This window comes from Tasmannia lanceolata, unplaced genomic scaffold, assembly GCF_043159265.1.
Source record: "Tasmannia lanceolata isolate RefF3 unplaced genomic scaffold, GAP_Taslan_0.1 ptg000019l, whole genome shotgun sequence".
NCBI classification, from domain to species: domain Eukaryota; kingdom Viridiplantae; phylum Streptophyta; class Magnoliopsida; order Canellales; family Winteraceae; genus Tasmannia; species Tasmannia lanceolata.
The window spans coordinates 20,009,108-20,033,795 of NW_027518696.1; the positions used below are offsets into that span (position 1 = coordinate 20,009,108).

Consider the following 24,688-nt stretch of genomic DNA (forward strand, 5'->3'; position numbering starts at 1 on the left):
TGCAAGTGTAAGTGCACGGAGTGTGCATGTAGGACTTGCTCCGAACCATGTAAATCTTGTGTCTATCTCATTGACTCTTTCATCTTGTAGGTGTTAGTCCAGGGACAAATTAGCATGATGAATGATGAAACGGTGGAGATGCAAATAATCAAAGTAATAAATACAAGAAAAGAGAGCGAAGGACAGAAATGAGAAATAGGCAAGGTAAACGAATCAAGCCTTTCTCTTGAAGACTTAATTCCCCACTTATGCAGATGGCTGCCAGAATTTCGCCCCAAGGATACAATGTCTAGATCAAGGGCTGCACCCCAAGTTCAATAGCAACAAGTATGCCCATAGAGAAAAGGAGAAGAGTGAGTGTCAATATAAAATCCGAGAGTAAAAATACTATTAGCAAAATATTATTATGAAATGATAGCTAAGCCTATTTTTATAGGGGATTTGCTAGGGTCCATTGCAAAAGGCGTTTCGCGGCTGGTCTGTCGCAAGTCAGACCAGCCACCTCGTGAATGGAGACAAGTAATTGCAAAAGGCATTTCGCGGCTGGTCTGTCGCAAGTCAGACCAGCCACTTGTCTCCATTCACGACGTGGCTGGTCTGACTTGCGACAGACCACCAGCCGCGAAACGCCTTTTGCAATGGACCCTAGCAAATCCCTTTTTATAGAAGTTAAAAAAGACATGCAGCGTCCTTTCACAACAAAAATGTCTTCTGAATGGAAATATCGTTAATCTTCATTCTTGTGTTCGTATACAAATTGCAAACCTTTAAATGAAGGTCGTCTTGGTATCAAATCTCTAGATGACTACTGTAGCGTATTTAGATTGAAAGCATTGTATCAACTTCATAAAGGGAATTCATTGCAGAGCAATTCGTTGAAATCCATGTATACTAGAGGTGAACATTTAAACATGGTTCAAATACGCACCACTACCTCAAGGCATTGGAAGGATATTCTAAAGGGGTGGGATTACTGGATCCAAAATAGCAGATGGATAGTAAGGCGAGGAACATTGAGCTTTTGGACTGATAAGTGGACAGACAATCAACCACTAATAGGTTAGAAAACTAATTTATTCCAACATCTAATTCTACTGACATGTTTTGATACCGAATATGTACACCAAGTGAAACAAAGCTCTTAGAAGCCATAGAAAAACATAACAATTACACAATCTAGAAAAAGATGAAGGATCCATGAAACAAAAAATCTGGGTCGACCGTAAAAAAGAAGCTAGGAAGAAGCTCACCATCGGCGAAATCAGAAATCAGGTGCCGAACACCTCCAGTTGAAAGCATGTTTGAAGGTGCAGCCTAGTTAGGACGGTCCGCCTGTTTCAAGCTAGATGATCGCAGCTAGGTGAGGCACCATTGCATGTTTGAAAGAATTATTTGACATTCCCTATCCTAAGTTCTTCAGGTGATTCTTGCTGGTAAAAAATGTTGGTGTCTCCAGGAACCATCTTTATGCTTTCATAACTTTTGTAAAGGAAATGAAGATTCTATCCAAAGAATAGTTTAAGATTTCTGATTAGTGTCCTCTCCTCCGGTAAATAGGCGAGGGACAACCAGAGGACCACCACGAACCTTGTCCATAGCAAAGCTTATTCTTAAAGGTCGACCTAACAATGCCTGCAAAGGAAACCAACTGGCTAAAGAACAGAACTTCAACTGGGCACTTTCAACCACAGTAGCAACTAGGGTCGATTTTTGGGGATTCGGATTGAGCTTTTACCATGAAATCAAGTTGAGCTTGGGTGGGCTCCAATTCATTTTCAGCAAAAGCTAAACCGGACCCAACCTAAGTTGCACTTCTAACTTTCAACTGCATCAACTATAAATTTGCCAGCTTACCTTTCCATCCATGGCATCTCTGGCACATATAGCATCGTTTTCATCTGAAAAATGTACGAACCCGAAGCCTCTTGACCGACCAGAGTCTTTGTCATACATGATCCTCACTGGAAGGCAAATGAGCACTTCATTACAACAATGTAGGATGACATACATTAAATTGAAGCTAAACAAAAGAAAGTGAACAATGGGTAAATTCGATTCAATAAATAATTCAATGAGACCTAAACTCGATGAAATATGCAATATATTTGATAATATACCTCACTACTATAAATTACCATGGTAATGAAGTGAGAATTTATATGGTCCCCGAGCATCAAGTCCCATGAAGGTGGTACGATAAAAGTACTGCACTTTATATTTGATCCAACAGCAGCATCTTAAAAAGATGGCTGCTGTTGGATCAAATATCAAGGGCGTTCCCGCCTTCACGGGACTTGACACTCGGGCACCATATAAAAACTCATATGAGGTAACTAACTTTTTTTTACACCACATAATAGTATACAGTAACAGTACCCTGTTAAATATGAGTTCATCATTATACACATAGCAGAAATGTTCAGTTTTCTATTTTACAAAATTATATAAAATGATTAAAAAAAATTAGGGAAATGATTTCTGCACTCCAATGTTTTGATAAACAGGCGCTCCAATTTTTATCGTGTAGTATTTAAAGGGCTGTCAGAGGAATATTACGGTTTTCAAAAAGCTCTTAAAGACCTATAAATATTACACGACAAACAAGTGGAGCGCATGTTTATCAAAACAATGGAGCGCTGAAATCATTTCCCAAAATTTATCGTTAAAAAGATAAAATTTTTGTGAAAAAAATAGTAATTTTAAATACAAGATACTTGCAGAAAATTTAGATATTGAATAGGAAACTGGTTCTGGAAATTAAATACAGTTAATCATACACAACCCTGAATATTCGGCGAAAAATAAGAACTAAGCCAGAAAATCAATGAAATGGGAAAATGCCATTAAAAAAAAAATCAATGAAATGGGAAAAAGGAAGCAACCTGTACTTAGAATACAAAAGGAAATTTAGTTATTGTACCAATCAGTCGAAAAACATTTACACATGAGCTGACAAGTTATCTAAAGGAAATTTAGTTATTGTACCTATCAGTCCAAAAACATTTACACATGAGCTGACAAGTTATCTAACAATCGATGTCCTAAAGAGCCTGCTCAATTGCAATATAGACAGGGCGCTCCATATCATGTCAGAAGAAAAAGAGAGTCATGCTAAGGAGTGACCTTATCTAAATTATAGTAGCACATAGAATGGGGGGAAGGCAAACAAACCTGGAAAATAAAGAGTGTAAATAAGATATTGTACCCCATCATCTATACTCTTGTAAATTCTAGGATTTTCAATGCCTCAACTCTTTTACCTTCATAAATATGTTGGCTACAATATACAAATCGGCCTACAAGTATCGAAGCTCTCTCGCCCAATCATAGGGCAATCAGCATAATATCATGATGCTGTCTCCAATTGTTCCGTCCAATGTAAAAGTTCTTGTTTGGGTTGAGCCCTATTTGTCCATTGGCAGTTTAGGGTAATCATGCATCCAATTGTGACTTCCTATGTTTGGGTCCTGAAGTACTGGACAGCAAATTGCAGAGTTCAAAGAATTGGGAGCTGGATTGGAGGTTGAATTAAAGGTGATTGAGCCATCAACTCGAAATCTCAATTCACTATATATTTAAGATGCCGATAAACGGCTTGAATCTCTTAATTGGGGTTGATGACTAATTATTACTCAGCCTAAAAAAATTGCCGAAGACGGCATGCACGTCAGGAGAGACAAAGGCATTTTTCAATGAAATCCTTCTATCTAAGCTTTTCCGGACATTCCAATGGCCTTGCTTCCATATCTAGTTTATGGGTATACCCAGGGCCTCTAATGACAGTCCTAGAATAGATCCAACTTGGAAGGGGTAGGATGCCTACCACTAATTAAAATCTCCCTCACAAGAATCAAATTTCGGTCTTGTTCAACTCCAATCCCCACGAAAGAGGAAGTACTTCATGGAAGTTTACTAAAGTCCATGGAAATCTTGTAAAAAATCATAGAGATTTATAGAAGTTCATGGAAATGATGGAAAAATTTATGGAAGTCTATGGAAATCACGGAAATTTAAGATAAAACTTCATAAAATGCTAGAACAAGCACAAATAAACACATAAAGCAAGACAACCATCCATAATGGCTTAACAAGATCAAACATCAAGGTACTTTCTGTTTTTCTGTTTCCTTTAGGATCATCGCAAGGCACATCTCATATCCATTTTATTAGAGACTGATAGGGCATGGTAGGAGCAGAAGCTCAAGAGGGATCTGGAGGAAGTGCTGTAGCTCATGAAGGGCCAAGGGAAGACAAGACGGCAAGGGATGAGAGAAGATGGGAGGTTGGCCTGAGGTAGAAGGGGAAGAAGATATGATCGAGGTCGATGGGGGGACTAGGTTTGCTCTAGATGTGGTCTGGCTGCTAAATGTTAAAAGGCGTTTAGAATGTTGGTGTAAAAAACTCGGGTCATCCCAGGACCAGAATATCCCTCAAGGAGGATTCAACAACAGACTAGAGCAAGCTGGGGCTCTTAATCCGGTAAGAACAAATCTTCCAAGGCAAGTTCAAGACCATCAGGAAGGGCATTCGATGCATGACCAAGATCATCAACAGAAAAGAGGAGGGGGGGCTACAAGTGGCCCATCCCTTAAGTAATGCAGGAAGGTGGGAACCAAGGCAGGTTAATCCATCCCAGATACAAAGAAAGGCTTATGGGAGGAGTTAAAAGCAGGCTGGGAGGAATCTCTTCTGGCTACGGAGAGGTGCTACGAAAAAACAAAGGGTTTCTGTATGTTTATCAGTTGAAAAACAAAGAGGTACTGAAGCGAATCCGGAGCGGTTAAGGATAAACCGGATCTCCTCCAAGGAGTCCCCACTTGAAGAAATAGCACATTGGTACATCGAATTCGCCTATCTCCTCCAAGCAACCTGGTGGGAGGTAAGTGGGGTTCCTCCGCACGCAAGGTGTGATAGTAACTTTGGAAGGATCGGGGCCATAGTCGGCAGGGTATAAATGACGGATGCTACATGCGTGCCAGGGTTGGGCTACGACAAGGGATCGGTTCTGATATTATCGGCAGCCGCAGTTCTGGACCAGCTTCCGATCCAAGTGATCTTAGATGGTGATGTGTACTGGGTGGAGGCTAGCCAAAAAAGGGGGAGTGGGGGTAGTGCGCCGGGTGGTCCAGCAGCTGGGTTAGCCGGGGCGGGTGGTGGCTTCAGTCTTAACTCGTTCTGGTTCGGGAGTCGAGAGTTCCAGCAAGGCGGGGAAGAGAGGAACACCCTCACCAAGGAAGAAACCCGGAGACTCCAGGCGGAGATCACATGCCAGCTCCAATGGAGCAGGCGTACGATGTAAGGGAAGCTGGTGAGGTTACTTTTGAATTTCAAACCTTATTGTGCATCGAAACAGAGCAAGCTACCATTGGGCGATGTCTTACAACAAGTCAGATTAGGTCGGCGGAAGACCCAAGTTCTCCTAATCCAAACCAGACGAGTGGTTTAGTCCTCTGGACAAATGGGCTACCTGTAATAAACCAAAAGGCTTTAGGCGGCCAGATGGGTGTACCTTGCAGCCAGGTGGCGGTTCTTCCCATGACAAGTGATGTGCCAGTACGGAGCCGTATGGAGAGGAGGCCAGACCAGGGTACAACATCTGGAGGACAGTGCTTTAACAGTGGTTTTAGAGAAGAGACTGAAGCGCTAATCACATTTCCGACTGAGATGGGTCCCACTTCCTTGGTAGCATCTGCTATTGAAGGTTGCCTCTGATTGGATAGCAGGCTTTGTGCGACGCCTAGTCGAGGTCTGGGCCAGGCCCAACCTGGGGCCAAGAACTAGTCCATTGCCCATCAAGGACCGAGAGGAAATTGTCCCCAAATTCATGTCGTTCTCACCAGCTCGAGGGTGAGCTCCTTCCAGGGAGCAGATCCAAGCCTGAATTCCAGCAGATGCGGAGGTGGAGCTCCAACTTATATTCGGGCGGTAGGCTTCACACATATCAGTATCAGATTCGAAGTGTTACAGCCTGTTTGAACAGATAAACACCGTGAAAGTTCCTAATCATGGCAATCTACAGGGGTTAGAGGAGGTATCTCATTCAATTGAGTAGGCTGAGGATACACATTCCCTCGGTCAATGGTCTTCAATAGAAGGTATGCGACTTTTATTCCTGGATCAAACTCATTGCTTGTCCCCTATCTGTGGTGCTTGGCAGGTTGCAGGGGCAGGTTCTCAACTCAATGGTGAAGAGTCTTCTCCCTCGGAAAGAGCACTCCATGATCCAAACCCTTCCAAAGATGAGCCAAATTTGCAGGAGAGTGATTCAGCCTCAGAAATATGCAAAAGAAGGTGATGAATTGGGTCAGGAAGCACCGTGTTGCAGTAAAAGAAAAATAGCAAACGGTGGGAAGACTGTGAATGAGTGCAGAGAGTTAGTTACAATTCAGTAATCGGAGGATGATACTAATCCAATTGATTGGGAGATTCCAGATGGGGATCTTAATGAAATATTGGTTAATCATATAATGGCAACTAGCAGGGCGTTGGGGCTAGCATTTGAGGGTCTGGAGTCGAAACTGCACGGAACGTTACATTTATCTGAAATTAGGGATCGATGGTCACAAGAGCAAGCTGATAATGCGAGATCAGAGGCCTCAAAAAGGATAATCAATGAGTTAGTTGGGCTGCAAACTTCAGTCAACTATGAAAGTCTACAGGATAGTAGAGTGAGAGGGCGGGACAGAGGTAAATTGGGTGGGAGTCAGTCCCAGGGTGAGCAAATATACCAAATAGGTACCCAATGAAGATTATGGCATGGAACATAAGAGGTCCAATGAAAATCATGGCATGGAACATAAGAGGCTTGGGCAGCTTCAACAAGCAAGCCCAGGTGCTTCACCTGATGGTAAAGAATAATCCTAATATTTTCTGTATTCAAGAAACAAAAATGGAACCTATGCATGTTGAAAGCGATGGGACTTCATGGCTATCAATTCAACAATAGACAATGCCAGGGGAGCCTTAGTGGCTTGGGACTCAACTGTAGTTGCAATGAGAGATAATCTCATTGGGAGATTCTCTGTGTCTGTTGTGTTGAGAAAGATATATGATCAGTCCATGTGGATCTTCACGGGTGTATACGGGCCAATCATAAGGGCAGATCGAAGTTTGCTTTGGAGAGAGCTGAACAAGACAAAGGCAAGATGGGGCTTTCCATGGTGTATAGGGGGCGATTTCAATGTTACTAGACTGGTGGAGGAATGATAATGTTACACTAGAGCAAACCCCTACATTATGCTCTTTGCGGACTTCATAAGTCGAAATGAGCTAATGGATCTGCCGGTTAACAGGGAGCAATTCACTTGGTCGAGAAACAACAACCAGAGTCGGATTGATAGATTCCTTATTTGTCCTCAATGGTTGGCGCCATTTCCAAATGTATCTAAAAAGGCCTTGCCTAACACAATATCTGATCATTGTCCTATCCTTCTTGATCCTAGATTGCAGTCCTAGGGTTACATACCATTCCACTTTGAGTTAGCATGGCTGGAGATTCCCAAGATGGCGGAGGTGTGTGGTGGGATGAAGTCTCAATCTCAGCTTCGTCGGATGTTATAATAGGCAAGAAACTCAACTCATCTCAACTCAACTAAGCCTTTGTCCCAAGCTAGTTGGGGTCGGCTAATGAATCCTTTAGAAAATTTTCATGAAGAAGGTGAAAGGATCTACCCAGCTCAAATTGACTAAGTCTAATCCTGACACTAGTTGAGTTCGTCTATGTTAAAGTATAAAATATAAATAACGCCTTTCTCCAACAACTTAAGCTTTTGGAGAAGTTGGTAAGCTAACATGGTATCAGAGCCCAAGGTCTCGAGTTCATACCTCCCGGATAGCAAAAATCCACATGCGATGGTTGGCCCAAAGTGGGACCACATATGCCACGTGTTTGCCAAGTGGGCCACACGTGCGGAGGAGTGTTAAAGTATAAAAGATAAATAACGCCTTTCTCCAACAGCTTAAGCTTTTGGAGAAGTTGGTTAGTTAACAGTCTACATGGATCATTTTCTTCCATTCTCTCCAATCAAAGGTCATGTTCTCAGTTATGTTCCTAGCCCTTAAGTCTTTCCTCACTGTTTCTACCCAAGTTGTTTTCAGTCTGCCCCTACATCTTTTTACTCCATCAACTTGGCACGAGTCACTTCTTCTCACTGGAGCATCCAAAGGCCTACATTGGATATGCCCAAACCATCTTAAGCGGTGCTCTCTCATCTTCTCTTCAATTGGTGCCACCCCCACCTTTTTACGGATGTCTTCATTTTTAATTCGATCGAACCTTGTGCGGCCGCGCATCCATCTAAGCATTTGCATCTCCGCTATACTCATCTTATGCACATGCTGCTTCTTGGCGGCCCAACATTCTGAGCCGTACAGCATGGATGGCCTCACAACTGTCATAAAAAACTTTCCCTTCAACTTGGTAGGTATTTTACGGTCGCACAGAACTCTTGAAGCATGCTTCCACTTCAACCAACCTGCTCTTATAATAGGCAAGAAACTAAGATATTTAAAAATAAAGTTAAAGGAGTGGAATCAGGGGAATGGGTGTGAGGGAGAGGAGAGGAAATCCAGACTATTAACCCGAATTCAAGAAATTGCCAGGAAAGGTGGGGTGGCCAGCCAAGAGGAGGTGGAGGAGATGGGATCATTGAAAAAGCAATTCAACAGTATGATAAACCAGGAGGCAATATTTTGGTGGCAGAGGTCTGAAGCCTTGTGGCTCAAAGAGGGAGACAAAAATACAAAATACTTCCATGGGATTGCTAGCACAAAGAGGCGAGTGAATCGCATAGAGTGGCTGATAGTGGATGGGGCCCTTAAGGAGGAAAAGGGAGTTATTGCAGAAGAGATTGTGGAGTTCTGCTCGAGGCTGAACTCGTCAGAAAACATCATTCGCCCAAAACCGGATGGAGTGCCATTCGATGTGAGACAGAGAGAGAGACAGAAAGAGAGAGAGAGAGAACACTCTTGGAGAAAACCCTTCAACGAGGAAGAGGTGAGAACGAGGGCCTGGATGTTTTCGTATTGTGTTCTCCCAAGATTGTTGGGAGTTGGGACTATGTAAAAATGAATAGCCTCAAATTCTTCTAGGAATTTTATGACTGTTGGAGCAATACAGACGAACCGGTGCAACTTTCATAGTGCTCATTTCTAAGGCAAAGGGTGCAATATGCCTTGGGGACTTCCGCCCAATAAGCCTAGTCAGAAGCTTATACAAAGTCTTGGCTAAAGTCTTGGTTGAACGTCTAAAAAGAGTTCTACCTAAGATGATTTCAAATAATAAGTCAGCATTTGTCCAAGGAAGATACTAGATGGCGTATTGATAGCAAATGAGGTAATCAAGCGGAGCTAGGAGAGAAGGGCATCATCTGCAAGTTGGACATGGAGAAAGCTTACGATCGGGTGGAACAGGACGGTCTAGATTACTTATTGAAAAGAATGGACTTTGGAAACAGATGGTGTGGGTGGACAGTTAAATGTATCTCTTCAGTGTGGCTCTCCATCTTGGTGAACGGGTCTCCAAAAGTTTCCTTTAAATCGTCCAAGGGCCTGAGGCAGCGAGATCCACCGTCACCATTCCTATATGTTATAACAGGAGAGACCCTCAGGAAAATGATGGAAAAAGGGAAGGTCCTAGACAGTGTTAGGAAAATCGTACGATTCTCGATTCGAATTGTACCCCAAACGATTTAAATTGCAAGCTTGAATCGATTTTGGATTGAATCGTGCGATTCAAATGTGAATCGTACGATTTGATCTTGAATCGTACGATGCAAGTGAATTGTACGATTGAATTCCAGAATCTGTTTTTTAATAAAATGGGCCCCACAACTTATGGTAAAAGGGTTTTTACAAGTTTATTTTTTTCATTCTCTCAACTTCTCTTCTTACCATCGACTTTAGGGTTACAAAAGCACCCAAAACGCCCAAACCCACTTCGATCTTAGGGTTTGAATCTCCTCCTCCATTCGTTCAAGGCAGAGAAGAAGAAGAAAGAGTGGAATACGAGACGAGTAAAAGAAGGAAAAGAAGAAGCTCCCAAACCCACTTCGGTTTTAGGTAAGCTCTCTCTATTTCATCTTTTTTGGCTTTTATTTTCTGTTTTTTTTCTCCTCCAACCTTCTCCATCTCTACGGCTCTGTTTTTTTTTTTTTTTTTTTGAGAACTGATTTAGTCCAAACTGAGTATTAGGCTCTGTTTGTTTTGGATTTTGAGAACTGATTCGACTCCAATCAGTTCTTAAAATCCAAAACAGATAGGGCTGACCCTTTGCTCTATTTGTTTTGGATTTTGAGAACTTATTTAGAGTCCAAAACTGAAGGCTCTGTTTGTTTTGGCTTTTGAGAACGGATTGAGTCTAAAACTGATTAGGCCCTGTTTGTTTTGGCTTTTGAGAACCGATTGGACTCCAATCAGTTCTTAAAATCCAAAACAAATAGTACTGACCCCTTTTAGGCTCTTTTTGGTCTCAATTTTGAGAACTGATTTGGAGTCCAAAGGACCAAGTCATGCTCTGTTTGTTTTGGATTTGAGAACTGATTTCGAGTGCAAACCTGATTATTAGACGCAAATTTACGTTTAATTTTCGGTCAAATAATCTGTTAATATTATGTACTCACAATCTGTTCTCCATTACAGGCATTGAATTTAAAAGTTTGGGTTGCTTTGAGAAGTTTGAAGTGTAGCATAAAGATGGTTAAAGTTAGAGAAGTAGATGTGACATGGAAACACTGCACTATGGTCATTCCCAATAACAAGACGAGATTAAGATGTAATTATTGTGGGAAAGAGTATTCTGGAGGTGTTTTTAGAATGAAGCATCATTTGGGACGTACAAAACATAATGTAGCTGCTTGTACACAAAATTCGAATGATGTTGCAGATAAATTTAAGTTACTATTGAAGGAAAATGAAGATGAGAAGGAGAAAAAAGATGATGCAAAGTATGATGCGGGGCGGCCGGACTTCTATTATCAAGATAGGGAAGAAATAGATGATGCACGTGTTGCTCGAGGGAAGAGAAAAATGAATGATTTTGTGGTGAAGGGGATAAAAAAACCGGCAAGCAAGCAACTATCAATCAAGTTTGGAAAAGGGGGGATAGGGATAGAGTTTGCCAAAACATAGCAGGTTCTTTTACTCGAATGCCGTCATTCAACCTTGTTAAATGCCCATTTTTTGACGCCATGGTTGAATCCATAAACCATTTTCGACATGGATTAAAAGTCCCAAGTTACCATGAGATGAGGAATACATTCCTCAAAAAAGAAGTGGAGAACATAGTCTATGATGGAAGAATATAAGAAAGAGTGGAAGAAGACGAGTTGCACGCTTATGTCAGATGGTTGGACGGATGGGTTGAATAGACCCATTACAATTTCTTAGTGAATAGTCCAAAGGTGACCGTTTTTTTTAGATTAGTAGATACTTTTGATATCTCAAAAAATGTAAATAACTTATTTGCTCTACTTGACTCAGTTGTGGAAGAAGTGGGAGAGAAAAACGTGGTGCAAGTTATCACGAATAGTGCGGCTGCATATGTGAAAGCAGGGCAATTGTTGATGGAGAAGAGGAAAAAATTATTTTGGTCTCCTTGTGCCGCTCATTGCATAGATTTGATGCTTGAAGACATTGAAAAATTACCAATTCATGCAGAGAACATAGCAAAGGCCAAGATGATCACAGTGTACATTTACAATCATAGTTGGGTTTTGCATCTTATGCGTAAGCATACGAAAAGGGAATTGACAAGGCCAGCTGTGACACGTTTTGCAACGTGCTTCCTGACATTGAAGAGTCTAAGAGAAAGAAAGGCGGGCTTGATGCAGATGTTTGCCTCAGATGATTGGCAAAAAAGCCCATATTCCAAAAAAACCAATGGGATCAAGATACGCGAAATTGTGTTGGGCGATTCCACATTTTGGCCTAGTGTATATTATTGTTTGAAATGAACATCCCCTTTGGTGAAAGTCCTATGCTTAGCGGATTCAGATGAGAGGCCTGCCATGGGGTACATTTATGAGGCTATGGACCGAGCTAAAGAGGCAAGTGCAAAGAATTTGGGCCACATAAAGAAGAAATATGAGCAAATTTGACATATCATTGATGAACGTTGGGACAGGCAACTTCATAGGCCCTTGCACGCAGCAGGTTACTTTTTAAATCCGCGGTTTCAGTATGAGGACTCAAATGACGTGGACATTGAAATTAAGGTGGGGCTATTGGGTTGCATAGAAAAAATGATTCCAAGTTCAAAAGAGGGTGTTAATTAGTAACCAACAACTTGATAAGTTCAAGAAAGCAGAGGTTCTCTTTGGACGGGAAATGGCAAAGTTAATGAGGAAAGAAAAGCTAGCAGGTAAATTCTTTAAGTAAAAATTTTAATTGAATTTTTATCTTATGCATTTAGAAATTATCATAATTGTTTTTTGGAAAAATAGGTTTATGGTAGACACCTTTGGAGATGAATGTCCCGAGTTGCAAAAATTTGCAATTCGAATTGAAAGCCTAATATGTAGTACTAGCGGTTGCGAGCGCAACTGGAGCACATTTGAGCAGGTAAATGTTAGTCTAATTTTTGTATTCATATCTTTTTATTTGTATCCCTTTAATTTTTTTCATTAACTTTTTTTATTTTAGATACATTCAAAAAGAAGAAACTGACTCGAACAAAAGAGGATGAATGCACTTGTATTTGTAAAATACAATCTTCAACTTCTAGTTCGCAATTCAAATAGGAGGGACAAAAAAGGATTTGATCATATTTCGTTATCTGACATGGACTCGGACGATGAGTGGATAACGGAAAGAGATGGACCTGTTCTTCCCGAAGACACGACTTGGCTGGATATGTGAATGTTTTGTGGAGGAAGTTGTGGGAGATGAGACAGGCGCTGGCTCCAGTCATACGCCTCAACAAAAGAGAAGACGTAAGCTATTTGTAATTTCCGTTCTTAGTAGTAAAGACATGATTTATTGATATTCATTAATGTAAATGTAACAGGAGTTAGAAACCTCAACAAAAGGAAGGACAAGTGCCAATTGCAAGATGAAGAAGAAGAATTTGGCTCTGCTCCCGACACAGATGATGGAGATGAGGGTGTTAATGTTGAGGGAGGAATTACCGATGTTGATGACGAAGATGATGATGAGGATATGAATGGGATCAACGACATCCACGATCTATATTTTATAGAATCATGAGTTCATGACATGTTTCATGTTTCGTTTTGTGGTTCATGTGTGAGACGTTAAAGTTGTTTTTGTCTTTTTGAGATCATTATAGAGAGAATGAATGGATTTTGCCATTTTGGTAATGAATGGTTAATTAATTTTAATTAAGACAGTCGGTTAAGTGGTTATCAAGCATTTCATGTTATTTATTTTAATGGTTTTGAATGGAAAATTGATAATTACTCTTTTTATTCTTATTTATAATTTTTCCTATTTTTTATTATTTTTTCTGATTTTTATATATAAATCTGAAAAAATCTTACGATTTATAATTCGACGCCTCTTACGATTTACGATACGATTCCGATTTTCAGAACATTGATCCTAGGGATGATTGAAGGCTTGAAAGTGGGATTGAATCAAGTGGAAATGTCTCATCTCCAGTTCGCAGACGACACCTTTTTGTTCAGTGCGCCAGAGATAGATAAGGTGTTAAACCTAAAAGCCATTCTAAGATGTTACGAGATGGTGACATGTCAGAGATCCAATATGTGCAAATCTAGACTCCTTCGCATTAATATTCCAGACTACTACACTGAAGGAATGACCGGCCTCCTTGGTTGCATGGTGGACAACTTCCCATCAAAAAACTTAAGAATCCTTTATGCATAGGTAGCCCAAGGAAGAGGGAATGGGACCCAATAGTGGACAAGAGTGGAAAAGAGACTAGATATGTGGAAGCGGAACCTGGTCTCTCTAGGTGGAAGGATAACACTTATTATTGGTGCAGGAAAACATCCCAATCTACCAATTATCTATCATCAAGTGCCCTATGAGTGTTATTAAAAGAATAGAACAGATACAAAGAGGGTTATTGTGGGGTGGAGTGGATGAAAAAAGAAATTTTCATTCGGTCAGGTGGGAGGACGTCAAGAGGCCTATGCAGGCGAGAGGTCTGGAGATGAGAATGTTAAAGTGAGCATGGTTTTAAATTTCGGCCGAAACGAAATATTTAGGTTTCGGTGGAAAACGGAACGAAATTTACATTGAGTCAGAAAAGTACCAAACTTCGCCGAAGCGTTTCGAAAATTTTGGCCGAAACGTTTCGCTTCGGTGAAATTTAGGAAATTTTAGTGAAACGTTTCAGTGAAGTACAAATTTCGGTGAAACGTTTCGGAAATTTCCGAAATTTCACCGAAATTTTTACAAGATTTTGTCCGAAATTTCGTACCGAAACCGAAACGTTTCGGTTTCGCTGATGACCGGAACCGAGATTTAAAACCTTGAAAGTTAGTTATTAATGCACTACTAGGGAAGTGGTTGTGGCGATTTGGGGAGGAAGGGGATCATCTCTGGGAAAAGGTCATTGCAAGCATGGGGTGAGGCCAGGGCAATGGATTCCCGATTACTCTTTCAGACATAGCACCTTAATAGTTTAGAGGGGGATTCTGAAATTGAACTTCGACAGGTCAAGCATTGGAAAGCCCAGTCCAGCAAGGAAAGGGGGTCTTCTTAGAGATGATCGGGGGTGACCTCTCTAGCATACTCGAGCCCCATACGAACAGCGAACTCGAATGAGGCTGAGAATAGAGCGATGCTTCATGGATTGCGGCTTATTGAGAGTAGCTCAATGGATCGCTTGATAGTAGGAAACTCCCTGAATGTTATCAAATGGCTTCAGGGTGACAGGATCTGGAATTTTCTACAATTAGAAGATCAGCCAACACTAAGACTGCCAGGCTTGCTAGAGCAAGTGTCTGCAAGGATTCACAAGAAATCTATGATTTTCTTCCCCCTTGAGGAGCTGTTCTCCTCTGTATCTATTTCTATATTTTGTGTATTGACCATCTCGATCTTTAGGGTGTCCTTTTTTCCCTAATGAAAATTTCGCCATTTCAGAGAGAGAGAGAGAGATCAAACATCTAGGGACATGTGTGCCTTCCTGGAATAATAAAGGTATGCCTAAAATAATAAGGTTCATTGTAAACACAAAATGTTGCACAACCAAATAAATATATGCTCACAAAATGTACAAAAAAATCACTACATTCGTTAATTGCATAAAGATAAGATATCATGTCCATACACACAATACAACAAATACAACTCAAGGCTGTGAAAAAGGTTAGACACAATAACATAAAAGAGTACATTAGTGACCACTCATCCTCAAGTGGTCATTATTGTGTGAAACATAAATTTTGGGTATAACAAGGCATGGCCGAATCTACACATGCCTTGATTTTGTTAATTTTTTAAAATATATTGTTTGTTTTTCAATAACAATATTATAAATTACATTATATAACAAGAAAACAGTATGCATTATGCTTTTTATGTTCCTTAATAATTTCCTCGATCTGTTTTTCCCCCAATTTTCAAACCCCTATATTGTTTGTTTTTCAATAACAATATTATAAATTACATTATATAACAAGAAAACAGTATGCATTATGCTCTTTATGTTCCTTAATAATTTCCTCGATCTGTTTTTCCCCCAATTTTCAAACCCCAAATCAGTTTGCAAATGTATCAATACATGTGTTTGTTGATGTATTTGCACAATAATGAATGAATTTAACATTAAAACAATTAAGGACTTGCCAAGAAAGCCTCCAAAAATAGGGTTCTCGGCTCGACTTTGGTCGCTTCGACCGAAATCGAACACACACACACACACACACACACACACACTAGCATGGTAACATTTTAGTTGACATGACCGAAACGCAATGGAGTCGGTCAAAAGTTTGACTGACGCCTTGTAAGAATTCAATTTCTTGTGGATTTTGCATTGCCCATCACCTAAATCAACATATGTCAATAGAAACTGACACACGTCGATCGATGTTTAAAACCATGCTCCTTTATTCAGTCATCAACTCGCTCAAGTTGACTCGGTTTTAATATGGCCAAGTTCTCATCCAAGTCTGTGCTTAGCCCTACCGAGTTAATCAAAAACTTCTTTGACTCGCCCGACTAGAGTGGGTTATACATTGGTTGAGCTCTCATCAGAGTTCAAGTTTCTAAATACAGGTGTGGACTATATTGAAAGAATGAAATAGAAAAATCTACAAATGAAAAAGAAAAAGGTGTAAAGATCCCAAATTAAAACATCTGAATTCAATGACCATGTGGACTTCGGCAATGAAGCCTTCACCAAGGGATAACAATCGAGAAGTTTGAAGAATGCGGGGTTACCTCATTACTAGTTGTGTATATTAGAGATTAATACATGGACTTCCCCGGACTCTGACCCCCCAAACCTTAAGGTTATTATCATCAAGGAGAATGAAAAGCAGGGGAGAGGGAGTAGTAGTCTTTTTTCAACCAATAAGGGCCAGGGATACAAATGAAGCGAAAGTGATGGCTCTAAAAAGGAATAAAATAACTTATGGAAACATTCTTGGGGTTCTTTCATTATTGAGGGTGATTCCTCAAATGCAAACAAGTGGATATAGCATGGGAATGATGCACTTGGAGGCTTGCAAAAATTTTAGACGAGAGTGATATAATGGCTAATTTTCCAATTTCCTTCCGTAATTTGGAGAGAAAATGCAGACTTAGAGGCCCACTCCTTTCCAAAGAGTGCGGCCAATCGGTAGGCATTGATTATTGGTGACTACTTCCCTCTAGATGATGGGGAGGCGCGTCATGATTAATCTTAGTTCACTTCAGTTCCCTCTTATATGACCAACCAGCTCAGCCATCCATCTCTATCTTTTCCTCCCGCCCGCCACAGAGATTTCAAGCATGATCGTAGCCATTGCAAATTACCTTGGGTAAAGAAGATGCAACAGAAGCCACTGATGGAGACCACCTCTAAATCTATCACTGTAATTGAAGACACTGATTATTCAATCAATTTTTTGCATCACACGAAGCCTATGACAATGATTGAAGTTGTCTCTGCAACGAAAATGGATGGAGGTTCTTTTGACAAGTGAGTCAATTCAACCACTCTGTCAAGTCTAGAGAATTTCACTGATGGATTGTGGTCAAATTGTGGGAGGGAAAGGTTCTTTGCATTCGCAACAAATCATATTGAGAAGTTGGATCTAGCACTGCTATTGTGCGAGAGGATGGATATGTGGTGCAAGCCTAGGGCTCAAGAGTCATTTTCAGAGAACTTTAGGAGCATAGATAGATTCTAACTTCAATAAAACAACACCATACATTCTCACAAAAAATAAACAGCTAGCAGTAATCAAATGACTCTTTTTAGGCGAGTGTTCAGGGTATTTATATGAAGGGGTTCGGTTATTTAAGTAGTAGAACCCTTTATTTGATCAGATAGGTTAAAAGAAAAGGCATTAAAAGGGCTTTACATAGGTTTTCAGGGGTTTAGCTAATAGGAAATAACAAATAAGTTGGTCATGGATAAAAGCTATAAAAGATGGGTTTAAAAAGGATAAGTGGACCATGGAAAAGGAGGTAAGATGGATCATAGGCCATGTGAACATCTCTCATGTCTGGATTAAACAAAATGCTAATAAATCAAAAAAATAATAATAATACCTAAAAGAAAGATAGCACACGTCCAATAACCAAATAAGAAAACTAAATCGGACGGTTAAGATGATGGCTGGATCACAACAATTTCCCCTATGTTGAAGAACTCGGCTCCGTCGAGTAGAAGCCTGCCATATGCTAAAGAACATCCTTGCAAAATAGTCATAGTTGCATTGCATCCATCCACGAATAGTCAATCAAATAACGCCCTCGCCAATGGACGAGGTATCTCTAGTGAAAACCATGGCATGTCTCTGTCGTCCGATCATCAATATCACAAGCTCAGATGGTGATGAAGCTAAGATGATAATCTCTACAAATCTCCAAGATGATGGTGAACAGCTCCAATCACAAATCAATCGTATTAAGGAAATGTCGTCACTAGACCCCGACAGGGTAGAAGTGATCTCTATGAAACTGATCGGCAGTCACCTCGTACCTCTCATTACTCGATCAGAATCGCTGTAACACCTCTTATTGTACAAAAGTCCCCTTCTAGTGTTACTCTCCTTTAATACTTGGAGCATTGAGCAAGAGAACTTCATAGTATCCCTATGACAAAAACTCTTCTTTTTTCCCTTTTAGTTACTTTATGCTTGTTTCTATTGCTTCGTAACTTTGTTTAGAGGCTTATTCGAGCAAGTTGTTACCTCGCCCTATTGATAGTGAGAGGAAAATACATAGTGAACTAGAGGGAAAACCTTTTGCATTCATTTTTGGTCCTTTCTTCATTTTTAGTGTACCATGTTTTCCCTATCTAGGGGAATAATGCAAATTTTTTGACAAGTATCTGTTGGATTCTATTTGTTTTCAGTAGTCAAAATGCGCCCTCGTCTCTTTGAATTGTGTGGGAACCAATGTTTTAGCGGAAGGAATGTGTGCTTTGCAACTCCTTTTCTATCCATCAAAGCTCTCTTGTTTATAATTCAATATTTCTACTTGAAACCTTCCAAACTTCTATCATTGTTGGCAAAATAGGCTGCAATTTTACAACCAAATTGCACCTAAAATGCAATTGGTTGCACACCTAAATGGACCGTAAACAAATCAGGAAACCCTACACCATTCCATGTTTGAGCAAACCAAACAATTCGTATACAATCTTTCTCAAGAGGGAAAGATAACAGTTAATTGAAGAAGGAAATGAAATTCAATCATAATGAATGAAGCAATTAGCATCAGATGAGAAAGATATAAGATGATGAAGTAAAGGGTTTTTGTTGATTACCTTCGGTGACTTGTCCAAAGGAAGAGAAAGCGTCCTTCAAGGACTTCTCATCCACACCCCATGAAAGGCCTTTAAAATCCCAAAACAGAAACAAATAGTAGAAATTAAATCGTATAGAGAAAGAGAGAGAAAAAAAAACAGAAAGATTTAGAGGGAAGAAAAGAAAGCACCTCCAACAAAGAGTTTGGAAGTGGAAGGCCCTGATGGTGGTGCACAGTACCACCGCAAATGTAGGGCTGAAAGGCATACCCTCCTAACAGCCATTAAGGTAGCAGCAGAGAAATGTTATGAAGAAACTAGGGTTTACTGGAGAGAGAAGGGGGTCGGGGGAAATGCGGCACCCACTATTGCAAAGTGGGTCTTACTGCTTTTGATTGATCTGAACCGTTCAACCCCAATTCCTGAGGATATCCAATGGTTCTCTAAACTTTTAGGTTCCTCATTCAGCTGCAATACACGAGTCATAGCCTTAAATCCATGTTGATTTACCCATTAAAAGAAGAAATGGGCAGAAGAAATAAAAAAAGAAGAAAGTGGTTATATAATCTGTCTTCAATACCTACCATTGTCGCCCCACTTCAATAGTCCCACCATAAAGCTGCGTCGACCGGTGAAATAGATGTTGAAACCTAAAAAGAATAAGAGTTCAATAATCTCGTCGTCGACCAAACCTAAAGGGATGAAGAAGATATGAAGGGATTATCGTTCAATAATCCGGCCGTGAAACTTTGGATAGTTTGTTTCAAACCTTACTCAAGAAAGAAGAAGAAATGAAATAGATGTTGAAACTTGAAACCTAGCTAGGGTTGTATAGAGAAGAAGAAGATGAGTGGTAGTCTATGACGAAAAGTAAAAGGTGTCATTGAAAAGAGAGAAAATGCCTGATAACTTCTCCTACGAGGTAATAAATAATCAATACAAATTGTTGCTACACCCAAAAAGTGATGTTATTAATGAGAAAATTTAAAGAATAGATGGGTGTGGGAAACCCGAGGAGTTAAGCAATACAAGAAAGTCGACGAAATTTAAATATCAGTGCTTTTCACAATGAAAATTTCATGACTCTTACCTAACCCGAAAGTTGCTCGGGTTGCTTTTTTTCAACCCGAACCCAACCCAACAACAGAAATATCCAACCCAACCTGGGAAAAAATCGTGTTAACCCCGACCCAAGATGACCCCCTACATAAAAGTATCATTTATATTGGTAGGTTTGCTAACTCTGTAACCATTGATAGGTCATTGGATAGTTTAATAGATCCCGAACACTTCTTACATGCCGATGCTCACGATTTCGATAGCCATACCGGTGATTTGGAGGAGATCTCTCAAAAAGTATTTAGTGCTCATTTCGGTCAACTCTCCCCACTTTGCTCGCAAAAAAATGATAGTTTCGTCGGATTCCATGCTTGGAGGTGCGGCAATGATGAAAGGTATTTCTAACCCAACTCATTAAAATAAAAATTTTCATTCATTTGATGCTCAAGATCTATAGGGATCGTTTTAGTTAATGTTTAAACATAACCATGCAAAAGGATCAAAATACCCCCATGTTGGGTCATTTAGGTCGACACCTGGAATTTCCAGGATTGGACCCACATTTTTTATTATCTATGGTTTATAATAGACCATTCTCCTCATTTTACAATACCCTCCCACATTGTGTCAGAAAAAATTTAAATTTTCTCTTAAAATCACTAAGAAATTAATAAAGGCGCCTCTTATCCCTCATCCTATATTATATGACTCTACATCAGTAGGTGAAGGGGCTGACCACAATTCAAGAAGAGAAAATACTCCATGTGTGAAGCCCATCGAAGATCAAAAGTTGAGTGTTCGTTGCCATTAACCAAAGATCCTTTTGATAATGACACCCACGCGTATCTATACGACCAAATCGTACACCTTTAAATAGGTATTCAGAATTTCTTAGTTTCGGTATTTATTTGAGGAGACTTTCTAGCCAATTTCACATAAACCCATTTCAAGGCTGGCTTTTGCATGATGAAACAGCCACCTAAAATGAATTAAATGAATTAGACAAAATATGTCAAAAAGTCACCTTGTGTAGCTGTTCTCACATACAAAAGTCCACGGAGAAAGGGCTTTCCGCGAAAGTGCCTAGCAAATACCTTATTTGAAAGAAGACGTAAAAATATTGAATATATATATATATATATGAGGAAAGTGTTGGTGAGCTTAAGCTCACCAAACTTATGGTGAGCTTAAGCGCCCCAATCACATGGGTCCCACATTTTCTGTGGTGATCCAAACCATTCATTTGCAAGGCCCTATCATAGATAGGGTGTGTACCAAAAATCAGCTCCATAGGATAGGGCCTTGCAAATGAATGGTTTGGATCACCACAGAAAATGTATATATATATATATACTAGTACAAAGCCTCTAAAGATTGGAGGGCTAGGATCAGCCTATGGAAATTATTTTACGGGCACAACCTATTTATGTTGTCTTCCATCATATGGACGGTTTAGATCAACCTATGATGTGGCTTGTACAATTCTTTGTCGGCCCGTGCATCGCACGGGGTTTTTTGCTAGTCTAATATAATAAGGAGGGAGGGGGGTTTACTGTTGGCTGCTTAGGTGGCACCCCTCCCCTTCCTCCCTCACGTCAATGTTAGAGAAATGCCTAATATGCCCTCACATTCCCATGCGTATGAGTTTCAAATACCCCCCGGTCCTCAAACCTTTACACGTCAGCATTACCCTTTTACCATTAACCCTTATGGGAGGGTAAAATCGTAATCTACATACGAAAAGTACGTAAACAAGGTTCCAGTCTATAACAATTACGGAAAAAAAAACTACCAAGAAGAGGTAAAGACATATGACAATGACGAAAGAACTACTTTATATTACTCATGCAGAACACTTCCAAAATATTGACGGATTCCAGGCACCTGAAGAGGAACAACAATTATGAAAACATCTATTGATTGGAGGGCTAGGATTAGCCTATACCGATTAGAGGGCTAGGATCAACCTATGGAAATGATTTTACGAGCACAACAGATTGATGTTGTCTTCCATCACATGGACGGTTTGGATCAACCTATGCAAATTATTTTTTGGGCACAACCTATGTAGGGAGTGGCCCATCTATGGACGGTTTGGATCATCCTATGGTACGGGCCATAGCATACATTTTAATAAAGTGAGGAGTGCGATCATCAAAATACGGTGGGTAGTGCCATTATACAATATGGTAGTGAGGACATTAGCACTATATTTTACGGGCACAACCGATTGATGTTGTGTTCCATCACATGGATGGATTGGATCAACCTATAACCCTCTATAGATTGGAGGGTTCGGATCAACCTATGAAAATTATTTTTGGGGTATGTAGGCAGTGGCACATCTAATGGATGGTTTGGATCATCCTATGGTACGGGCCATAGTGTACATTTTAATAAATGAGGAGTGTGATCATCAAAATACGGTCAGTAGTGCCATTATACAATATGGCAGTGAGGACATTAGCACTATATATAATTTGACACCATCGTTGTTAATTCGATGTTCTCACGCGGGTCGGGTTCAACTCGAACCCGACGGGTTCAACCCGAATTTGGGTTGGGTCAGGTTAAGCTTTTCACAAATCGGGTGGGTGGGGTTCGAAAAAATCAACCCGAATTGGAAATCGGGTCGCGTCGAGTTGGGCTGTCGGGCAACCCAACCCGAAACCCGAATTTGGGTTCCATCTGAAGAAGTTCTGTATATGTGTTTTTCTTTTTCAACATTGAAATAGTCTCAACAGTCCACACTGGACAGTTTGGATAATCTATGGTGCGGGCCATACCGTACCTTAATAAAGTGAGGATTCTGATCATCAAAATATAGTAGTGCGGATACCATTTCCCTTTGTTAATTGTTACTCCATGTTTGGTTTGGATTTTCAGAATCGATTGTGAGTTAAAAACTTATTATTGGTGACTCACTATTGGTTCTCAAAATCCTAAACAACCCAGCTTAAGTTGAGGTGGTCAACAATTGGTACCATATCAAATCGGGTCAACCCGACCCGACCCAACCCCAATTGAAAATCGGGTTGGGTCCAATCGGGTTGGAACTGTGTTACATCACGGGCATATAAATTTGGGTTCTTGTGAGATAATTTATCAATTCCTTTGTCGATTTGAGACTCTTTGAGTAGTTAAGGCCATTTGAGTGTTGCAGACTCTTCGGGTAGTTGAGACTCTTTGAGTATAAATATTTTTGTGTTGATTTGAGACTCTTTGAGTAGTTAAGGCCCTTTGAGTGTTACAGACTCTTCGGGTGGTTGAGGCTCTTTGAGTATAAAGGTTTTTGCATTGTGTTTGAGACTCTTTGAGTAGTTGAGACCCTTTGAGTGTTACAGACTCTTCAGGTAGTTGAGGCTCTTTGAATATAAAGGTTTTTATGTGTGTTTGAAGCTCTCAGAGTGTTACAGACTCTTTGAGCAATTTGTTTTAGACTCTCAGAGTGTTACAGACTCTTTGAGTGATTGCTTTGAGACTCTCAGAGTGTTACAGACTCTTTGAGTGATTGCTTTGAGACTCTCAGAGTGTTACAAACTCTTTGAGCGATTTGTTTTAGACTCTCAGAGTGTTACAGACTCTTTGAGTGATTGTTTTTAGACTCTCAGAGTGTTACAGACTCTTTGAGTGTTTTGTTTTAGACTCTCAGAGTGTTACATACTCTTTGAGTGATTACTTTTAGACTCTCAGAGTGTTACAAACTCTTTGAGCGATTTGTTTTAGACTCTCAGAGTGTTACAGACTCTTTGAGTGATTGTTTTGAGACTCTCAGAGTGTTACAGACTCTTTGAGTGTTTTGTTTTAGACTCTCAGAGTGTTACATACTCTTTGAGTGATTACTTTGAGACTCTCAGAGTGTTACAGACTCTTTGAGTGATTGTTTTGAGACTCTCAGAGTGTTACAGACTCTTTGAGTGATTGTTTTGAGACTCTTAGAGTGTTACAGACTCTTTGAGTGATTTGTTTTAGACTCTCAGAGTGTTACAGACTCTTTGAGCGATTTGTTTTAGACTCTCAGAGTGTTACAGACTCTTTGAGTGATTGTTTTAAGACTCTTAGAGTGTTACAGACTCTTTGAGTGTTTTGTTTTAGACTCTCAGAGTGTTACAGACTCTTTGAGTGATTGCTTTGAGACTCTCAGAGTGTTACAGACTCTTTGAGTGATTGTTTTGAGACTCTCAGAGTGTTACAGACTCTTTGAGTGATTTGTTTTAGACTCTCAGAGTGTTACAGACTCCTTGAGTGATTATTTTGGACTCTCAGAGTGTTATAGACTCTTTGAATGATTGTTTGACATTTGTTTGAGTGATTGATTTATATTTGCGTAAATAATGGTTTACACTCTCCGAGATTTCATTGTGTTTTGTGTTTTCTTGCTCTAATAGAGTCCTTGCGTTTTGGTTTAGATAGTTGACTCGTGAGTATTAGAGAGAGGCTATCTCATTGAGATATCGTGATTGCCGAGTTAAGGGTCGGTGAGAGGTTATCTCCCTTTTGCTTGCAGTCTTTTAGTCTCGTAGTGTTATTTTGTAGTCTTACCTTTGTGAGTACAATTTTAGAACCCAAAACCCAAAAATTTGCTTTGCTTTCGGGTCAGCCAAAATGTGTCGTCTGTTCAGCTTTGGCATTCACGCGTTACACACGCTCTACCAAAGATGGGCATCTGTAGACACCCCATTTTGACCGAACCCTAATAAGCCCGGTCAGGATAGAGACCCTGTCAAACTAGTGTTT

At 40.2% G+C, this 24,688-nt stretch overlaps 1 protein-coding gene across 3 annotated transcripts; it reads right to left on the reverse strand.

The window, feature by feature from the left end:
* Window positions 1-1,056: 1,056 nt before the first annotated feature.
* LOC143852866 (glycine-rich RNA-binding protein 4, mitochondrial-like) lies at window positions 1,057-20,048 on the reverse strand. 3 transcript variants are annotated; one of them, XM_077362498.1, is made up of 6 exons: window positions 19,983-20,048; window positions 19,477-19,542; window positions 19,084-19,360; window positions 18,914-18,982; window positions 1,855-1,961; window positions 1,057-1,632 (listed from the first exon to the last, which is right to left on the reverse strand). In XM_077362498.1, the coding sequence occupies exons 3-6, from the start codon at window positions 19,175-19,177 to the stop codon at window positions 1,519-1,521; spliced, it is 384 nt and encodes a 127-aa protein (XP_077218613.1). In that variant the 5' UTR covers window positions 19,178-19,360; window positions 19,477-19,542; window positions 19,983-20,048; the 3' UTR covers window positions 1,057-1,518. The 3 variants fall into 3 exon arrangements, with proteins under 3 accessions (XP_077218613.1, XP_077218612.1, XP_077218614.1); XM_077362497.1 differs by lacking the exon at window positions 19,983-20,048 and having other exon boundaries at window positions 19,477-19,877; XM_077362499.1 differs by lacking the exon at window positions 19,983-20,048 and having other exon boundaries at window positions 19,473-19,877.
* Window positions 20,049-24,688: the final 4,640 nt, after the last annotated feature.

What these genes read in the sequence shown, in the direction of transcription:
- LOC143852866 (XM_077362498.1), bottom strand. Translation starts at nt 19,177, where the DNA reads ATGGCTGTTAGGAGGGTATGCCTTTCAGCCCTACATTTGCGGTGGTAC. An exon ending in CTTTGGACAAGTCACCGAAG is followed by an intron (nt 1,962 to 18,913) that starts GTAATCAACAAA and finishes TTTGCCTTCCAG; the next exon opens with TGAGGATCATGTATGACAAA. An exon ending in GAGATGCCATGGATGGAAAG is followed by an intron (nt 1,633 to 1,854) that starts GTAAGCTGGCAA and finishes TTTCCTTTGCAG; the next exon opens with GCATTGTTAGGTCGACCTTT.